The sequence below is a fragment of the Erythrolamprus reginae genome, unplaced genomic scaffold (assembly GCF_031021105.1).
Source record: "Erythrolamprus reginae isolate rEryReg1 unplaced genomic scaffold, rEryReg1.hap1 H_2, whole genome shotgun sequence".
Taxonomy (NCBI): Eukaryota; Metazoa; Chordata; class Lepidosauria; order Squamata; family Dipsadidae; genus Erythrolamprus; species Erythrolamprus reginae.
In genome coordinates this window covers 253,412-270,118 of record NW_027248473.1, presented here as the reverse complement: position 1 = coordinate 270,118, position 16,707 = coordinate 253,412, and the positions used below count along the sequence as shown (strand labels likewise).

The 16,707-nt window shown below is 40.3% G+C and overlaps 1 protein-coding gene across 1 annotated transcript in view; it reads right to left on the bottom strand.

The window, feature by feature from the left end:
• Positions 1-219: 219 nt before the first annotated feature.
• The window catches only part of LOC139155453 (gasdermin-A2-like), a 31,209-nt gene continuing 14,721 nt past the window's right edge, over positions 220-16,707 (bottom strand). The window contains exons 7-12 of the mRNA XM_070730589.1: positions 13,135-13,206; positions 10,600-10,626; positions 7,231-7,373; positions 4,785-4,935; positions 3,275-3,348; positions 220-1,741 (exon numbers count right to left, since the gene is read on the bottom strand). Of these exons, the coding sequence (XP_070586690.1) occupies positions 1,499-1,741; positions 3,275-3,348; positions 4,785-4,935; positions 7,231-7,373; positions 10,600-10,626; positions 13,135-13,206 (710 nt within the window). The 3' untranslated portion in view covers positions 220-1,498. The remainder of the gene's footprint in view (positions 1,742-3,274; positions 3,349-4,784; positions 4,936-7,230; positions 7,374-10,599; positions 10,627-13,134; positions 13,207-16,707) is intronic.

The following is a 16,707-nucleotide window of genomic DNA, read 5'->3' as shown; positions in this document are numbered from 1 at the left end:
AAAAGTGATTTGTGCATCCTTTTCACACTTAAGACCTTCGCAGCAGCCTGATGATCGCAGGATCAAAACTTTGCTGCCGTTTCATATTTATAACCATTGCTGAGATCACTTTTTGTTTCTAACTGATCCACACCCAGGCATGAAAATATGCTGCTCAGACATTATACTTTTCTGTCCACACTGAAAAAAAATTAAAGGGAACATTGCCTGCAAATCTAGTTTTTCTTTTTCTTCTTATATTTAGTTATTATTTTAATCACTGTAATGGTTTCTGACTGGCCCTAATCTAAGTTTGAACGATCCATTAAGCCAAACTACAAATGTATTTATTTATTTAATTAATTAATTAATATGCCATCCAACTCCACATGACTCTGGGCAGCTTTCAATAAAAACAACAATTAAAAGACAGTTTAAGAATACATTAATAGCCCTTCATAAAACTATGCCTATCTCTTAATCACTCATGGTCAGATCAAGATAGTAATCTCATTCGATCAATGGCCTCAGGCCTGCTGGAAAAGCCAGGTCTTAAAGAGTTTTCCAGAAGTCCAGTAGGGTGGGTGTTGTATGGATCTCTAGATGCAGTTGGTTCCAGAGCATTGGATCCACCACAGGGAAGGCCCTTCCCTGTGGCCCTGCCAGCCAACATTGTTTGGTAGACGGGACCTGGAGAAGACCAACTGTGTGGACCCTTATTAATCACTTGGAGCTGTGCGGTAGAAGGCGGTCTCGAAGATAGTCTGGTCCTAAGCCATGCAAAGCTTTAATGATTGATGAATGTTTGGTTAATAAGTTAATTTTTTAGGTTAATCTTCTCTTTTTAATTGTTTTTAATATTGTAGTACTAAGTGAATTATATTATTGTTCTGTTTTTTTATATATATGCTGTGAGTCCTCGGAGGGGCAGCATACAAATCCAATTAAATAAATAAAATAAATAAAAATAAAGAGTGAGAGCCAGTGCAGCTTGCAGAGAGTTGTAATGATACACAATAGCTCTCACAGCTGCATGAGGTGATAAGAGCATGGGTGACCATGTGAAGAGCCTCCTGGTCTCGGTAGGGTCGCAGCTGATGCACTAGGCGAGCCCGTGGAAAGAGCCCCCTAGCCACAGCTGAAATATGTTGATCTAGCATCAGCCGGGGATGTAGGAGGACACCCAAGTTGCAAACCCGATCTGAGGGGGTTATTTCACCCCCTCCCGAACCAAAGACGGAAAGATAGTATGGTCCTTCAGGGGCAGAACCCACAGCCACTCAGTCTTGGGGTGTAGCTTGAGCCTGTTAACTCCCATCCAAATGATTTAGAGTTTTGTGTGAATGCAATTAGGGAAAATTGAATGTAAATAAATACCTAATATAAATTGATATTCTCAGACAAGCTTCCTTTCAAATAAGGCTGTCAGATTACAACTTTCATTTTGAATATATCAGACTTCTGCATTTGTGCATGATTCTTTTCTATCTGCAAACATATTCTGGTTTACAAGAATGGCTTAAAAACTTTCCTTAGAGAGAAGAGCAAGTGCAAATAGGGCCACATATAGTGCAGGGAGGGTTGAAGAAACATCAGGGGATACAGATACAGTAACAGTGCATCCACTTCGTTGTATAGATATTCCACTGATTTCTTCAATTAATGCTCCAGTGACATCCCATTCCTCTTCAGGTAACTGCTGGTCTGCTACAGTAAAATTCTGTTTTTTATAGCAGAAATATTCACTTATGATTCCTTCAACCTTTGGAAACAAGAAACAAATAAAATAGAGTTTGCAGTATTTGATCAGTAATATACACATGTAGAAAATTAATCGAGGCCAATATAAAATGCTGTGTGCATATGGCATTATATTAGTATTAAGTTTCAAGTTTGCAATGCTATAACCATGTAATTTTACTGGTCTTATTAGAATTTCACTGGCCTTACAACTCCATTGTCTCCGTTCCGACTTAATTATAGTTCATAAAATCATATACCAAAATGTCCTACCTGTTAACGACTACTTCACCTTCAACCACAACAACACACGAGCACGAAATCGATTTAAACTAAATGTCAACCGCTCCAAACTTGACTGCAAAAAATACGACTTCAGCAACAGAGTAATCAACGCCTGGAATGCACTACCTGATTCTGCGGTTTCTACTCCTAACCCCAAAACCTTTAACCTTAAGACTATCTACAATTGATCTCTCCTCCTTTCTAAAGAGGTCTGTAAGGGGCGTGCATAAGCGCACCATTGTGCCTACCATCCCTGTCCTATTGTCTACTTTTTATCGTTACTTATCTAATGTTTAATATGCACAAATTATCACCCTATAATTGTTTGACAAATAAATAAATAAACAAAAAATAAACAAAGTGATGCAATTCTGCTTTGAGCATCCTAAAAATATTCTAAGCATGAAACGAAAGTAAAACGATCTATTTAATCTCAAAATGTTTGGATTTGAAACAGTTTTGTATGCACTGTACATCAGTTGTAGCCAAAGTACCGGTATATTCAGGTAGTCCGTTTACAACCATTGATTTAGCACTGGATTAACCACTTAAGTTTAACAACAGCACTGGAAAAAAATGACTTAAGAGTTATACTTTTCAACATTGCAACATTGCCACAGTCATATGACCATAGATCAGGTGCTTGCCACCTGGCATGTATTTAACATGTTTGCAGTACATGTGATCATCATTTGTCATTTTCCCTGCTTGCCTCCAAGAAGCTAATGGGAAGCTGGATTCATTTAACGACTGCAGTGACTTACCCTAACATTCATGGCAAAAGTGATGATAAAATTTGTCTGAGTCACAAAATTAATAATATTGAGTGTCGATTCACATGATGACTGAGTTATGTAATAAAAGAAATTCTGGTACCCATTGTGACCAAAAGCTGAGGACTGCCTGGTCTGCATGCTTCAATGTTTTATGAGCATAAAAGTACAACAGAAACCCAAAGTACGCTTAGCATTGCTGTTGTTCTACAATAAACAAGCAGAAGATATAGCCTTGTACGCATAGCCTCTTAATTCAGCTAGAGCCAGGTGGTCGAACTGGTGGCTTGTGGACTGGATACATCACGCAAAGGCCACATCCACTCTGGCTCCGCAAAGGCAAAAAACATCGCAATACATCTTGTGATGTCAAGTGACACTGTCAAGTTTCACACTCATGAGCTAGAGAAAACTCACGTATAATATCTTAATGCCTTTAAAAGAATGAATAGAATAAAGAATAAGGCAAATTATTTTTGCTTCAGAAGTTCTCTTACCAGTTTCAGTTGCTGGGATATAATATTTTTTTCCTTAGATTCTACCAATAGCATTATCTGGACCTCTGTCAGCTCTGGATTTTATAAAAAACAAATTGAGAAAATAGGTTTGTTCTAGAAAATGTTACATCAAAAATAACTGCCCAAAATTGTTTATTATCAATTGGAAGAAATGGTTTAGATTAATTTGAAATAAATAATCCTTACATTATCTATAACAAATTCTAAGCTGGAATGCATAATGAAACTGGATTAGCCATACTAAATCACACAGCAGTTCTGATTCCTTGCAATTTACCTTTCAGTGGTAAGTTACATCAGTATTATATTAAGTCAGGATCCTACAGTATGTTTCTAGCTTTCTATTGTGTTTGAATTCAGCCATTGTGAATTCACAAAGTGAAAATCCATTTAATAAATTTTGATCAAGTTATCAATGAATTTTATTGGCCTTAACCGTGGTTTATTTTAATCGTGGTCTATTGAATAGGTCATAGCTATGTTCCTATAGTATGTAAAGCCATTATGAATTAGCACAAAGGATGGATTCCAACCATGTCTAAAGTTGCATTTCCTGATATTCTCTGTTTTTTTTTAATCCTAAATACAGCTAACATTTATTTATAATATTGCCCATTATTACCCATTAAGAAACCTTTTGGAAACAAGTCTTCATATTTCTTTATGCTATGTATGAACAGTGTCTGCCCATTCTATGATGGCCTATGGATACATTTTGTTTAGCACCTGCCTCATTTAGCAAGTGCTAAACCACTTGCTAAAATGGGTTCGCAATTACAATAAAAATAAAATAAAATACAATAAAATAAAAAAATAAACTTTTTTATTAATCCGCACATTTACAGTATCTGCAGGTCTATAAAGCAAAGGAAAGCTGAAGTGAGATTGTAAGCATAATAAGAGGTTTCACTGGCAAACTGCTCCACTTAATTAGTGAATTGACAGTCCCAGTTAGGGTCACTAAACAATGACCCCCTTGTTGCTTCAAGGATTTCAACAGATTTTGCCATTTCTATGCATTTCCAGATAAAGATATTCAACCTATTTGAGACAGACTCTGATTATGTGTAGGATTTATTTAAAACAGAGTCAACAACATTTGAAATCTCTCTCCCCCGACCCTCACCCATACTTATGCATGATGGCTCTAGCTCTTTTTTTTTCTGTTTTGGTTAAAAATAATAGTAATATCTTGTCAGCCTCCATGCAAAGATACAAGTACTAGTTAAGAAAGTGATAGCCAGTTGATAAGTCTTATTTGTAGTCAATTAAACAACAGGTAGATGTTTGTAGAAAAACATCTTGCAAATTTTTATTTAATTATATTTTGCATTTCTTAACTGCCAGTCTTCCTGAGAGAGGAAGAATTCTGTAAATATGTGTTTAACTTCCAATTTTACTTGTTCTTAGTTAGTGTATTATTAATGACCATTGTAATGAAAGTTAGTGAATTATTAATGAACATTATAATTTGAGAGACTATTTTTACCATCAAGAGCCTGAAGAAAATAGAGGGTAGCCTCAGCAAGTTCAGTGACAATTGCTCCTTTGCCATCGTACAAGTTGTCCATCAGATTCTTAAACTCTGATTTGTCCATATTTAGTTTGACTTGTTCAGGGTCCTCAAGAACCTCTTCCAGCTAGAGGTTTGAGTTGGAGGAATAGGCAGGAAAATAATATATACAAGAGCACACAACAGATTTAAACTTAATATTAACCGCTCCAAACTTGTCTGTAAAAAATATGACTTCAGTAACCGAGTTGTCGAAGCGTGGAACTCATTACTGGACTCTATGGTGTCATCCCCAAACCCCCAACACTTTACCCTTAGATTATCTACGGTTGACCTATCCAGATTCCTAAGAGGTCAGTAAGGGGCGAGTACAAGTGCACTAGAGTGCCTTCCGTCCCCTGTCCTATTGCTCTCCTATATCTCCTATACCTTTCTTCTATTCCTATATCTCTTCCTCTATTCTTTCATTGATATGTTCTATTACTACAACTTCTTTTCTATTATTTCTTAGATATATTTTACTATGAGTATCTCCTCTATAACCTTCATCATGTATTTTACCATGTGTATGTAGATATATACCCTCATTGTGTATTGGACAAAACAAATAAACAAACAAACAAACAAACAAATAAATAAAATATTACAGATGGATTTGGTAGTACACATGCATATGGATGGGTTACTGTAATGTGAGAATTGCGTCTGAATACTGCTGTCCACTGGGAATTTAAATGAATTTTTAAAATACAAAGAAAAGCTTAGGAACCATAGGGGAAAATGCTTTTTAAAATTTGTGATTAGGAAACTTAAGTCATTCTTTTCAAAATCTTTTCTAGCGTTAGACGAAAAGGATATTGTGACTTTTGGTTATTGACTGACTGGCAGCCCCTCAATGTAACTTCCTCCTTTCTGCCTGCCAGATCTCTTGAACTTTCCCCAAATTCTGGGAGAAACAATAATGTGTGTAGTTGATACCTGATAGTTGGCAGTTGTTTAGGTCTCAGAACCCAAATAATCCAAAAAGTTAAGCAAAGTCATATTGCAAGGATAAATGACAGCCCTTCAAGGTAACCAGATTAGGAAAGTCATGCATGCTAATACTACTTATTATAAAGTCATAGTTACAGAAATAATAATTTGTGGCTTTGGTTTTGCAGGGTGGTCTTGAATACCTTGAAGAATTGACATTAATCTTGCAAATATCAGTATGGCTCCCCTCCTTCTCTTTTATCTTCAAGATAACTCAAAACTCTTGCCTGGGATACTGGCTCAGGTTACAGTTGTGCTCTAGGCTCAGATATCTTTGATCTAATGGTTGTCATAGTTGTGGCTCTTCTTCTTGTTCCTCAATATTATTTTTTATGCCCATCATAGGGCCTTTGAAAAAAATGGGGGCATTTTTGCCATTCCCAGCCCCTAGGAGTTCTCTGCAGGCTTCCCAAAGCCTTTGCCCACCCCATGTTTGTGAAAAAAATGGGTGAAAATGGCAATTTTTCACAAAAATGTGTGTGTGTGTGTGTCTTCTAATTACTTCATCTAACATGACTAGAAGAGGAATTCTGGGAGTTGAAGTCCACTAACCTTAAAGCTGGCAAGTTTAAGATTTGTGGACTTCAGCTCCCATTCCTGAGCTAGCATGACTGGAGGAACAATTCTGGGACTTGAAGTCCACTAATCTTAAAGCTATGATGTTTGAAGACCGCTGGGTTAGGGGTTAGGGGTGCAAGGGTCTTCAAACTTGGAAAGTTTAAGACTTGTGGACTACAGCTCCCATTCCTGAGCCAGCATGACTGGAGGAAGAATTCTGGGAGTTGAAGACCACTAATCTTAAAGCTATGATGTCTGAAGACCGCTGGGTTAGGGGTTAGGGGTGCAAGGGTCTTCAAACTTGGAAAGTTTAAGATTTGTGGACTTCAACTCCCATTCCTGAGCCAGCATGACTGGAGGAAGAATTCTGGGACTTGAAGACCACTAATCTTAAAGCTATGATGTTTGAAGACCGCTGGGTTAGGGGTTAGGAGTGCAAGGGTCTTCAAACTTGGAAAGTTTAAGACTTGTGGACTACAGCTCCCATTCCTGAGCCAGCATGACTGGAGGAAGAATTCTGGGAGTTGAAGTCCACTAATCTTAAAGCTATGATGTTTGAAGACCACTGGGTTAGGGGTTAGGGGTGCAAGGCTCTTCAAACTTGGCAAGTTTAAGACTTGTGGTCTACAGCTCCCATTCCTGAGCCAGCATGACTAGAGGAGGAATTCTGGGACTTGAAGTCCACAAGTTTTAAAGTTGTCAAGTTTGAATTTTGTAAAAATATGGCATATAACGATATACTCTTCTATAGATCATATACAGCTGCTAGTTACATAGAACTATGAGAAGAAAAGAAAATGAACCACAGTATTAACAACAGAAACTTCTTTACCTGGAGCACTAGTTCTCCCAAAAGGTCACTTTTCCTCATTAGAGCCACCAAACTAGTTAGAAATTTCCCACGCAGTTTTGAAGTCATTAAAGAAAATGGTGCATATTCTTTATCAACTTCCCTTCGAAGGTTTTTCCTGTTGCCTTCCCGAACAGAAACAAAAGTGTTAAAAATCAGTGTCTGCTGTTCTTATCCTGGCTAACGCCCAGAAGAAAAAAATGTGGGTAAAATAGGTGGGAAAGGGAGAATTGGTATATTCATTGGCTTAAGTTGTACATGAAAAGAAGCAGGATAAAAAAAAAGCAAAAAAATAAAAATTGGATATTATTTTAACTGAGCACAGTAATAAATATTTGCCAGCATATAGTATTGCAGTCTTTTAAGTTCTGTATATTTTTTTACAATGTGGTCTCTGAATGAATTGTGGTTGGGGTTGTTGTTGCTGCATCATCATCATCATCATCATCGTTATTACAGGCTTCCCAGAAAATTGCTACCATCTGTGATGCTTTCTACCCTTTTCCTTTTCTTTAAAACCCCTCTCCAGCATCAGGATGGCAAGGTTGACTATAAACTCTGCGGTATGAAACAGCTCAAGGCATGTTGAGAGAAGAGAGAAGGAGGTATATATTTGTGTGTAGAAATAAAGCAGCCTAAAAAGGAATGTTTTCTTCTAGCAGTACTCCCAAGGAATAGCACTTGGAGTAGCAATAATGGAGTAGCAGTAACTGTGCAAAAGAGTAAATAGTGAATAATATGTGAGAATGCAAGTTGTTGTGGGTTTTGATCAAATTATCACAGATAACCCCCACTCGGTTAAAGACCTCGGTATACTAATAACAAAAGATTTAAGTGCCAGAGCCCACTGCAACAACATAGCTAAGAAGGCTTCAAGAGTTGTAAACCTAATCCTACGTAGCTTCTGCTCTGGCAATCTTACACTACTTACCAGAGCTTACAAAACGTTCGCCAGACCCATCCTCGAATACAGCTCATCTGTTTGGAACCCATATCGCATCTCAGACATTAACACCCTTGAAAATGTCCAAAGATACTTCACCAGAAGAGCCCTTCACTCCTCCACTTGAAACAGAATACCCTATGAGACTAGACTTTCAATCCTGGGCCTAGAAAGCTTAGAATTAAGACGCCTTAAACAAGATCTAAATATTGCCCACAATATCATATGCTGCAACATCCTGCCTGTCGGCGACTACTTCAGCTTCAACCTCAACAACACAAGAGCACACAACATATTTAAACTTAATATTAGCCGCTCCAAACTTGACTGTAAATAATATGACTTCAGTAACTGAGTTGTCGAAGCGTGGAACTCATTACCGGACTCCATAGTGTCATCCCCAAACCCCCAACACTTTACCCTTAGATTATCCACGGTTGACCTATCCAGATTCCTAAGAGGTCAGTAAGGAGCGAGTACAAGTGCACTAGAGTGCCTTCCATCCCCTCTCCTATTGCTCTCCTATATCTCCTATACCTTTCTTCTATTCCTATATCTCTTCTTCTCTTCTTTCATTGATATGTTCTATTCCTATATCTTCTTTTCTATTCTTTCTTAGATATATATTTACTATGAGTATCTCCTCTATAACCTTCATCATGTATTTTACTATGTGTATACCCACTAAAACCCTCATTGTGTATAGGACAAAATCAATCAATAAAATAAATAAAAGAACGCAAGCTGTTGTGGGTTTTGTCTAGGGACTGTGTTGTTGAATCTTTTGTGTCTTGAGCCACCAACTTAGGCCTTTCTAAAAGAACCTATGACAATATTATTCAGAATATCTGCTTGATTCTGATGAACACTCATTCAACATTATACATTTACTCCTCATACAGTGGGACTCTTTCTTGACAGAAAACATCTTGACAGAAAACATCTCTATTGAGAACTGAGGACCCATAGAGAGAAACATTCTTTGGACTATTTTATGATTCTGTACACTGAATAATCCCACTAGGCCCAAAGTAAACAAAACAGATAGGCCTAAACTATTGTTAGAAGGCTTCATCCTTCCCTTTAAATGAAATGAAGTCAAGCTCTACAAAAGACGCTTGTTGCGGAACAGAATCTTCTTTTCCAGTTGTAATAAAGGGGGGGAGGGTGAGAAAGTACAAAACACTTTATTTTAATCACAAAACCTGAAGCCAGAAATTTGATTGATTGGATTTATATGCCACCCCTCTCCAAAGACTAAGGCCAGCTTACAACATATAAAACACAACAGAAACATCCTAAATCCAAATTTAAAATTAAACTAACTGATCTAAAACCCCAATTCCTTAAAAACCAATGACTCTCATTTAGACAATCAAACATATATTCCATTCATCAGCCGGGAGCTAATGTCTAATGGGCCGAGGCCTGTCGGCACAGGTGGGTCTTTAGGCTCCTGTGGAAGGCGGGGAGGGTGTGAGCAGTACGAATCTCTGGGGAGAGCTGGTTCCAGAGGGCCAGGGCCTCTACAGAAAAGGCTCTTCTCCTAGGCCCCACCAAATGACATTGTCTAGTTGATGGGACCTGGAGAAGGCTGACTCTGTGGGACCTGACCATTCGCTTATGATGTTCGTGGATGGTGAGGGGAGTGCAGCGGTGGGATACGAACCAGAATGCTAAATTGTGCTCGCCACTGCGGCTCAAGTTCTTGCGGGGCCAGCGCGATTTTGCTTCCACACCTGTGGAGGTAGCAAAATCATGCACGGAGCCACAGGTACGCCGGTGTTTTGGCATGCGCAGAAGCAAAAAACCTAGCTGAAACATGGGCACTCCTGCGGATCCGTGCGCGATTTTACTACCTGCACAGGTGCGGAAGCAAAATCGCGCTGGGAAACTCCACCTCCGGATTTATGTTGCCAACGAAGCACCTGTTTTTGCGCTGCTGGGATTCCCCTGCAGCATCACAAAAACACGGAAGTCCAGAGGTGGTGTTTCCCATGGAGGAGAGCCTCGGGAATCCCAGCAGCACAAAAACGGGCGCTTCGGCTGGCAAAAGAGGTGAGTTTTGGGCTTGCACGCATTAATCGCTTTTCCATTGATTTCTATGGGAAATATTGTTTCGTCTTACACACTTTTCACCTTACAAATCTCATCCCGGAATCAATTAAGTTTGTAAGACAAGGCATCACTGTACTCCCCTAGATAACTTGTATAAGTAGCTGCTAAAATTTAGAAGCATTTACTGCAGGCTTTTCATTTTGAATTTAGCAAACCCTTTAGATTTTCTTTGATTGCTTAATTAGGCTTGGATTGACATCTTAAACATACTTCCACAAGGGCAAAAAACTCTGAAATGTAGTATGTATAAAAGAGAGAGAAATGAAAGAAAGAGAACAAATACATTTTACCTGCACTTGATTTCACAGCTGGTAAATCTGAAATGCAAAAGAATAATATCAATAGGATGAATAAACAGAATGACACGATAACAATATCAATCTCAGAGCAGTCAGTTTAGCTGACCTTCCCATCCAGGACAATAAAAAATTTGAAAAAAATCTGTGCTTTCTTTCTTACCTACTTCTGCATATAAAGAACTGTGGCATTTTAGATTTAGATGTGCCAATCACAGTTTTACAAAAAAGCTCATATACTATCCTACAAATTTATAACGTTTCACTAACTTGTCTTAAACCTAGGGATCTGGAATATGCCTTTCCCAAATTAAGGCAAATTCCTCCCCTTCGCTAAAATGGGGGTGGGCATGGCCAGCACGTGATGCATCCAGCCCAAAGGTCACACGTTTGACACCCCTGATCTCAGAGGTAGGTTCCTGCCAGTTCGGACTGGTTCTATAGAACCGGTACCGGGAAATCCCCCCCCCACTCACCAACCTGGCAGAGATGGGTGTATTCACCATATGATAAACCGATAAATTTAAACTAAGCTGTCAGTGAGACAGCAGGGGTGGGGTGGGTTATGTACATTCTATTTCTGTTGTGTCTATGGTTTTCTCTTTCACTTCTCCTTTTTGCTTGCTTTCACGATGAATGTAGAGACATAATGGTCGAGAAAATGTCCTCTTAAATGTATGTATTGGAAATATTTTTTTTAAAAAAATAAACTACAAATTTGAGGCAGCCGGCAGATTACTGGCTTTCTTCTGCTGCTCACCACCCGGCAAAGCCACTACAATTTGTGTTAACAGAGAGAAGGACGAAGCAGAGGCAGGAAAGGGGCTATCGTTTCGCAGCCAGGCTCCCTTGCCTTGCTCTCCTCACAGCACTGCCACATACATAGACACACAAGGACATCTCCCTCGAGAAGCTTCAGAGCCCCACCTTCTTTTCGTTGTTCAGTTTTTTGTTTTCTATGTATTGTTTTTTTCTTTTTATACGTCAGAAGCGTCAACTTTTAAAAAAACTTTCAATAAAAATCTTTTTTTTTAAAAAAAATTGCTTTGTGTGACATTGGCGGGACAGGGCAGGAATGAGCCACCGCTTAGCGCAATCCCAGAGAGGAGAAAGAGAAAGCATCCCAGAGTGGACGTGCCATGTTGGCTAGGCTTTGCTGGACCTCTGTGGGGGAAGGGCAGCAGCAGTAGCAGCCAAGGCAATGATGATGATGATGATGATGATAATAATAATAATAATAATAATTGTTGTTGTTATTGTTGTGGTTAGCTCTGGCCCAGCTTCTGCCCAAAGGAATGTGTAGGTGGATGTGGGGGAAACATCCACATGCCGCAGGCCTGTTTTGCTCCCAATGGAATCTGCCGACGAAGCCTCCTCTGACCAAGGAAGCGTGAGTGACAGGGAAGAGGGGAGTTTGGCAGACAGCCCAGGAGGAGATCAATCATCTGTATCATCCCTGGATTCTGAACAAGAATTAATGACACATCCACGCATGCGTAGAGTGATGCATAGGAGACAACAACTGAAGGATTATTACAAGAGAAAATGAGGCTACCTGTGGTTGGGTGGGGCTGCTGTAATTAGTGCTACAGATAAAAAGAACAGCATGTTGGTTTAGCCTTGTGGCAGTTTATCTGATTCATTGTTTTGTCAAGATCGTGGTTTTTGTGTTGTTCAAGATTGTCTGTGGACTCTCTGGACTTTAGAATTGGACTCAATTTTCCAGTTATTGGGTGAACAATTGGATTGCATTTAACCTGTGCCTTATGTGTACCAGAAAATCCCTTTGACATTTAAAAAGGAAGCTGTTTCTTTTTTTCTGTTTATAAAAACTTTTGGGTTTTTCTTTTATCGTGTGGTGTGTGTCTTCCTGGACTAATTACCCTGTAATTACGGGCGGTTGAAACACGCCGGCAGAAATAATAATAATAATAATAATAATAATAATAATAATAATAATAATAATAATAATTTATTAGATTTGTATGCCACCCCTCTCCAAAGACTCGGGACGGCTCCCAACAACAATAACAACAGTATACAATGTAACAAATCTAATATTAAAAATTATCTAAAAACCCATCATTTAAAAATCATATAACACAAACATACCATACATAAACTATATAAGTCCGGGCGAGATGTCTCAATTCCCCCATGCCTGGCAATATACATGGGTCTTCAGCAATTTACAAAAGGCAAGGAGAGTGGGGGCAGTTCTGATCTCTGGGGGGAATTGGTTCCAGAGGGCCAGAGCTGCCACAGAGAAGGCTCTTCCCCTGGGGCCCACCAGACAACATTGTTTAATCGATGGGACCTGGAGAAGGCCAACTCTGTGGGACCTTATCAGGCACTGGGATTCGTGCAGCAGAAGACGATCCCGGAGATATTCTGGTCCAATGCCATGAAGGGCTTTATAGGTCATAACCAACACTTTGAATTGTGATGGGTGCTGTTGTTCCTCTCCATGCTGCAAAAAGCAACCTTAGCCCCAAAGAGGTAGCAGTCTGTTGAAAATAAGATACATACCCAATGTGCAACCCATCAACACTGGTGTGTAGGGACCTGAGGCTCCTTTTCCATGTTTAATCTGCATTCTCCCTTCATGCAAAGAAAGAAAAAAGGCTGATTTGATCTGGAGCTGAATGTCATTTAAGGCAGCGTTTCCCAACCAGTGTGGTCAGGTGTGCCGCCAAACTCCTAGGGCAGCTGGGCGGGGCACTGCCGGTGCGGCTACTTTCCGATGCCGCTATTGCTGGCGCTCTCCTGCTGGGCCCCAAAGAAGGAAGGCGGGAAAAAAGGAGAGCTTCATTCTTCGCACCGGCAGCAAGAGGAGGAGGGCGCCATCAGCAGCGGCACCAAGTAGTAGTCGGGAGATGGCGGTGGCAAGAGCTCCAGGGCGGAGGCACCAGCAGCGCCCCGCCCAGCTGGAGCTTCCCTGGCGGGGGCGGCAACCAATGTCCTTTGGGGACCTGTGGGAGCAGGAGGGTGCCGGGCCGCGCACGCCTGCGCCAGTGCACCGCAAAACAACCCCCCCGCACACCCTTTTCCAAGGGCGCACCCGAAGCCGCCTCTCCTAACCTCCTCTCCTAAAGCAGATGCAACATGGATTTTTAAGAGAAATTTAAGGCAGCTCTGCCTAGCGATCCCTGTCTTAATGATAACAAGGATATTTTAACCATGAGAGAAGATTTGTGTGGAAGGGGTCCAAGTTATACATACTCAGATTGCAAGTGGTCCAGCAGAGCCACAAAACCAAGCTGGGTGGACACTTTGAGTTCCTGAAAAAGCTCCACCTGACGTAGAGCCAGTTCTGGTGGCCAAAAATGAACTCAGAGGTGGAGGATTATGTGAAGTGCTGCGCTACTTCTGCCACCAAGAAACACCAGCCAGGAAAACCACCAGAATCCTACAGCAGGTGGCTGATCCGAGTAAACTCTGGGAAGAGATTGTGATGGATTTCATAGTGGAACTCCCAGACCGTAAGGGCAACACTGTGATCTGGACGGTTGTTGATTTGTTCTCCAGGCAAGCCCATTTCATCGCTTGCTCTGGATTGCCATCTGCAAGACCCTTAGCAAAATTGTTCATCAAGCACATCTACCGCTTGCATGGGGTGCCCTAGAGCAGTGATTTTCAACCTTTTTTGAGCCGCGGCACATTTTTTACATTTACAAAATCCTGGGCACACCACCAACCAAAATGACACAAAATGACACTCTAAGACAATACATGTTATACATATTATCTCCCCCTTGTGTGTGTGTGTGTGTGTGTGTGCGTGTGTGAATACACACTTTTGAACCATTTCCAAAAACAGTTGAGAGCTGTGTTTTTTCCTCTCTTATTCTTTCCAAAAACAGATGAAGGCTGGGGCTTTTCCTCTCTTATTCTTTGGATGCTTTTTTAAAATCATATGCTTTAAATCAAGAGTCACTTCTCTCTCTCTCTTGTTTCTCTCTCTTTCCTTTCATTCTCTGCCTCAGTCATTTTCTCATTTATTTTTTTCTCCCCTTTTTTCTCTCATTTCTCTCTCTCTCCCTTCCTCTCCTTCTCTCTTTCTTGCTTTCTCGCTCTCACTCACTGTCTTTGTCTCTCTTTCTTTCTTTCTCTTTCTTTCTCTCTCTTTCTCTCTTTCTTTCTCTCTCTTTCTCTCTTGCTTTCTCTCTCTTTCTCTCTCTCCTTCAGTGTCTCTCTCTCTCTCTTTCTCCCTCTCTCTCTCTTTCTTGCTTCCTTTCTCTCTCTCTCTCTCTTGCTTTCTTTCTCTCTCTTGCTTTCTTTCTCTCTCACACACACATTCTCTCTCTTGCTTGCTTTCTCTCTCTCTCTTGCTTTCTTTCCCTTTCTCTCTCCCCTCTCGCGGCACACCTGACCATGTTCCGCGGCACACTGGTTGAAAAACACTGCCCTAGATGATCGTATCTGATAGAGGTGTACAGTTCACCGCCAAGTTTTGGAGACAATTCATACGTGTGTTTGAATCCATGCAAGGACTTTGCTCAACTTTCCATCTCAGTATCAATGGTGCAGTGGAACGGACCAACGGGATGGTGGAGCAGTACCTCTGTTGTTATGTAGATTACCAACAAGATGACTGGGCAGAGCTGCTACCATTTGCAGAAGTAGCATATAACAACGCCGCTCACAGCAACACTGGGTTGACTCCTTTCCAAGTCACCAGTGACCTAGAGTTCATTTCCATGCTGGAACTACTCATGAAAGCACCCACTTCCATGTCCCTGGCTGAATGGATGGAAATCTTTAAAAAAGGATGGGAAAACACCAAGAGAGTACTGGCTGATGCTGCCGAAGCCTTCAAGAAGCAAACTGACAAGCATTGACCGCTCCAACCCACTTTCCAAGTAGGAGATATATCCAATTGAGATTGCCCAGCAAAAAGCTAGGGCCAAAATTCTTCGGGCCCTTCCCAATAGTCAATTTACAGCTTGCATTGTCCAGAACATTAGGGAAAATCCACCCAGTGTTGCACTGCAGCTTACTATAACCGGTGACAAATCTGAATTAAGACCACAAACCCTACCACCGCCTCTCCCCCTTGTAATACCGCTCCTGAGTATTTAGAGGCCAACTACAATATCTCATTCATTGGAAAGGGTACCCTTTGTCTGAATCCACATGGGTAAAAAGTTGGAAAGTGAAAATGGACAGATTAATTAAACAATTCCATGACAACAATTAACTTGAAGCTCATAAATGCTTAAATTTTTCTGGTAAGAATAAATTGATCAAAATTAAGATACTGACCAGTTTATTGTATTTTTTTAAAAGTGTTTTAAAATCCGGTTGGTGGAGTCTAGGGCTCACATAGGGTATTAAGAAAGAGAGAGAGAGAAAAAAAAACAAAGAAAGAGAGAAAGAAAGAAAAAGAAAGAAGGAAAGAAAAAAGGAAGGTAGGTAGGAAGGAAGAGGGACAAGAAAAAGAAAGGAAAATAAAAAGGAAAGAGGGAAGGGAGAAAAAGAGAGAGAGAGAGAGAAGAAACAAAGAAAGAGAGAGAGAGAGAAAGAAAGAAAAAGAAAGAAGGAAAGAAAGAAGGAAGGTAGGTAGGAAGGAAGAGGGACAAGAAAAAGAAAGGAAAATAAAAAGGAAAGAGGGAAGGGAGAAAGAGAGAGAGAGAGAGAGAGAAGAAACAAAGAAAGAGAAAGAGAGAGAAAGAAAGAAAAAGAAAGAAGGAAAGAAAGAAAGAAGGAAGGTAGGTAGGAAGGAAGAGGGACAAGAAAAAGAAAGGAAAATAAAAAGGAAAGAGGGAAGGGAGAAAAAGAGAGAGAGAGAGAAGAAACAAAGAAAGAGAGAGAGAGAGAAAGAAAGAAAAAGAAAGAAGGAAAGAAAGAAGGAAGGTAGGAAGGAAGGAAGGAAGAGGGACAAGAAAAAAAGAAAGAAAAATAAAGAAAAATAAAAAGGAAAGAGGGCAGGGAGAAAAAGAGAGAGAGAGAGAAAAGAAAGTAAGAACACAGGATTAGTAGTAAATAAATAGACAGGAAATTGTATCTTGTTGAGGCCTTTGAGGCAAAGATAGGCCAGGCACCCTAATCCTAACTCTAACCCTTGATGTGAGTGACGGCAAGTTGGCCATGCCCACTCAG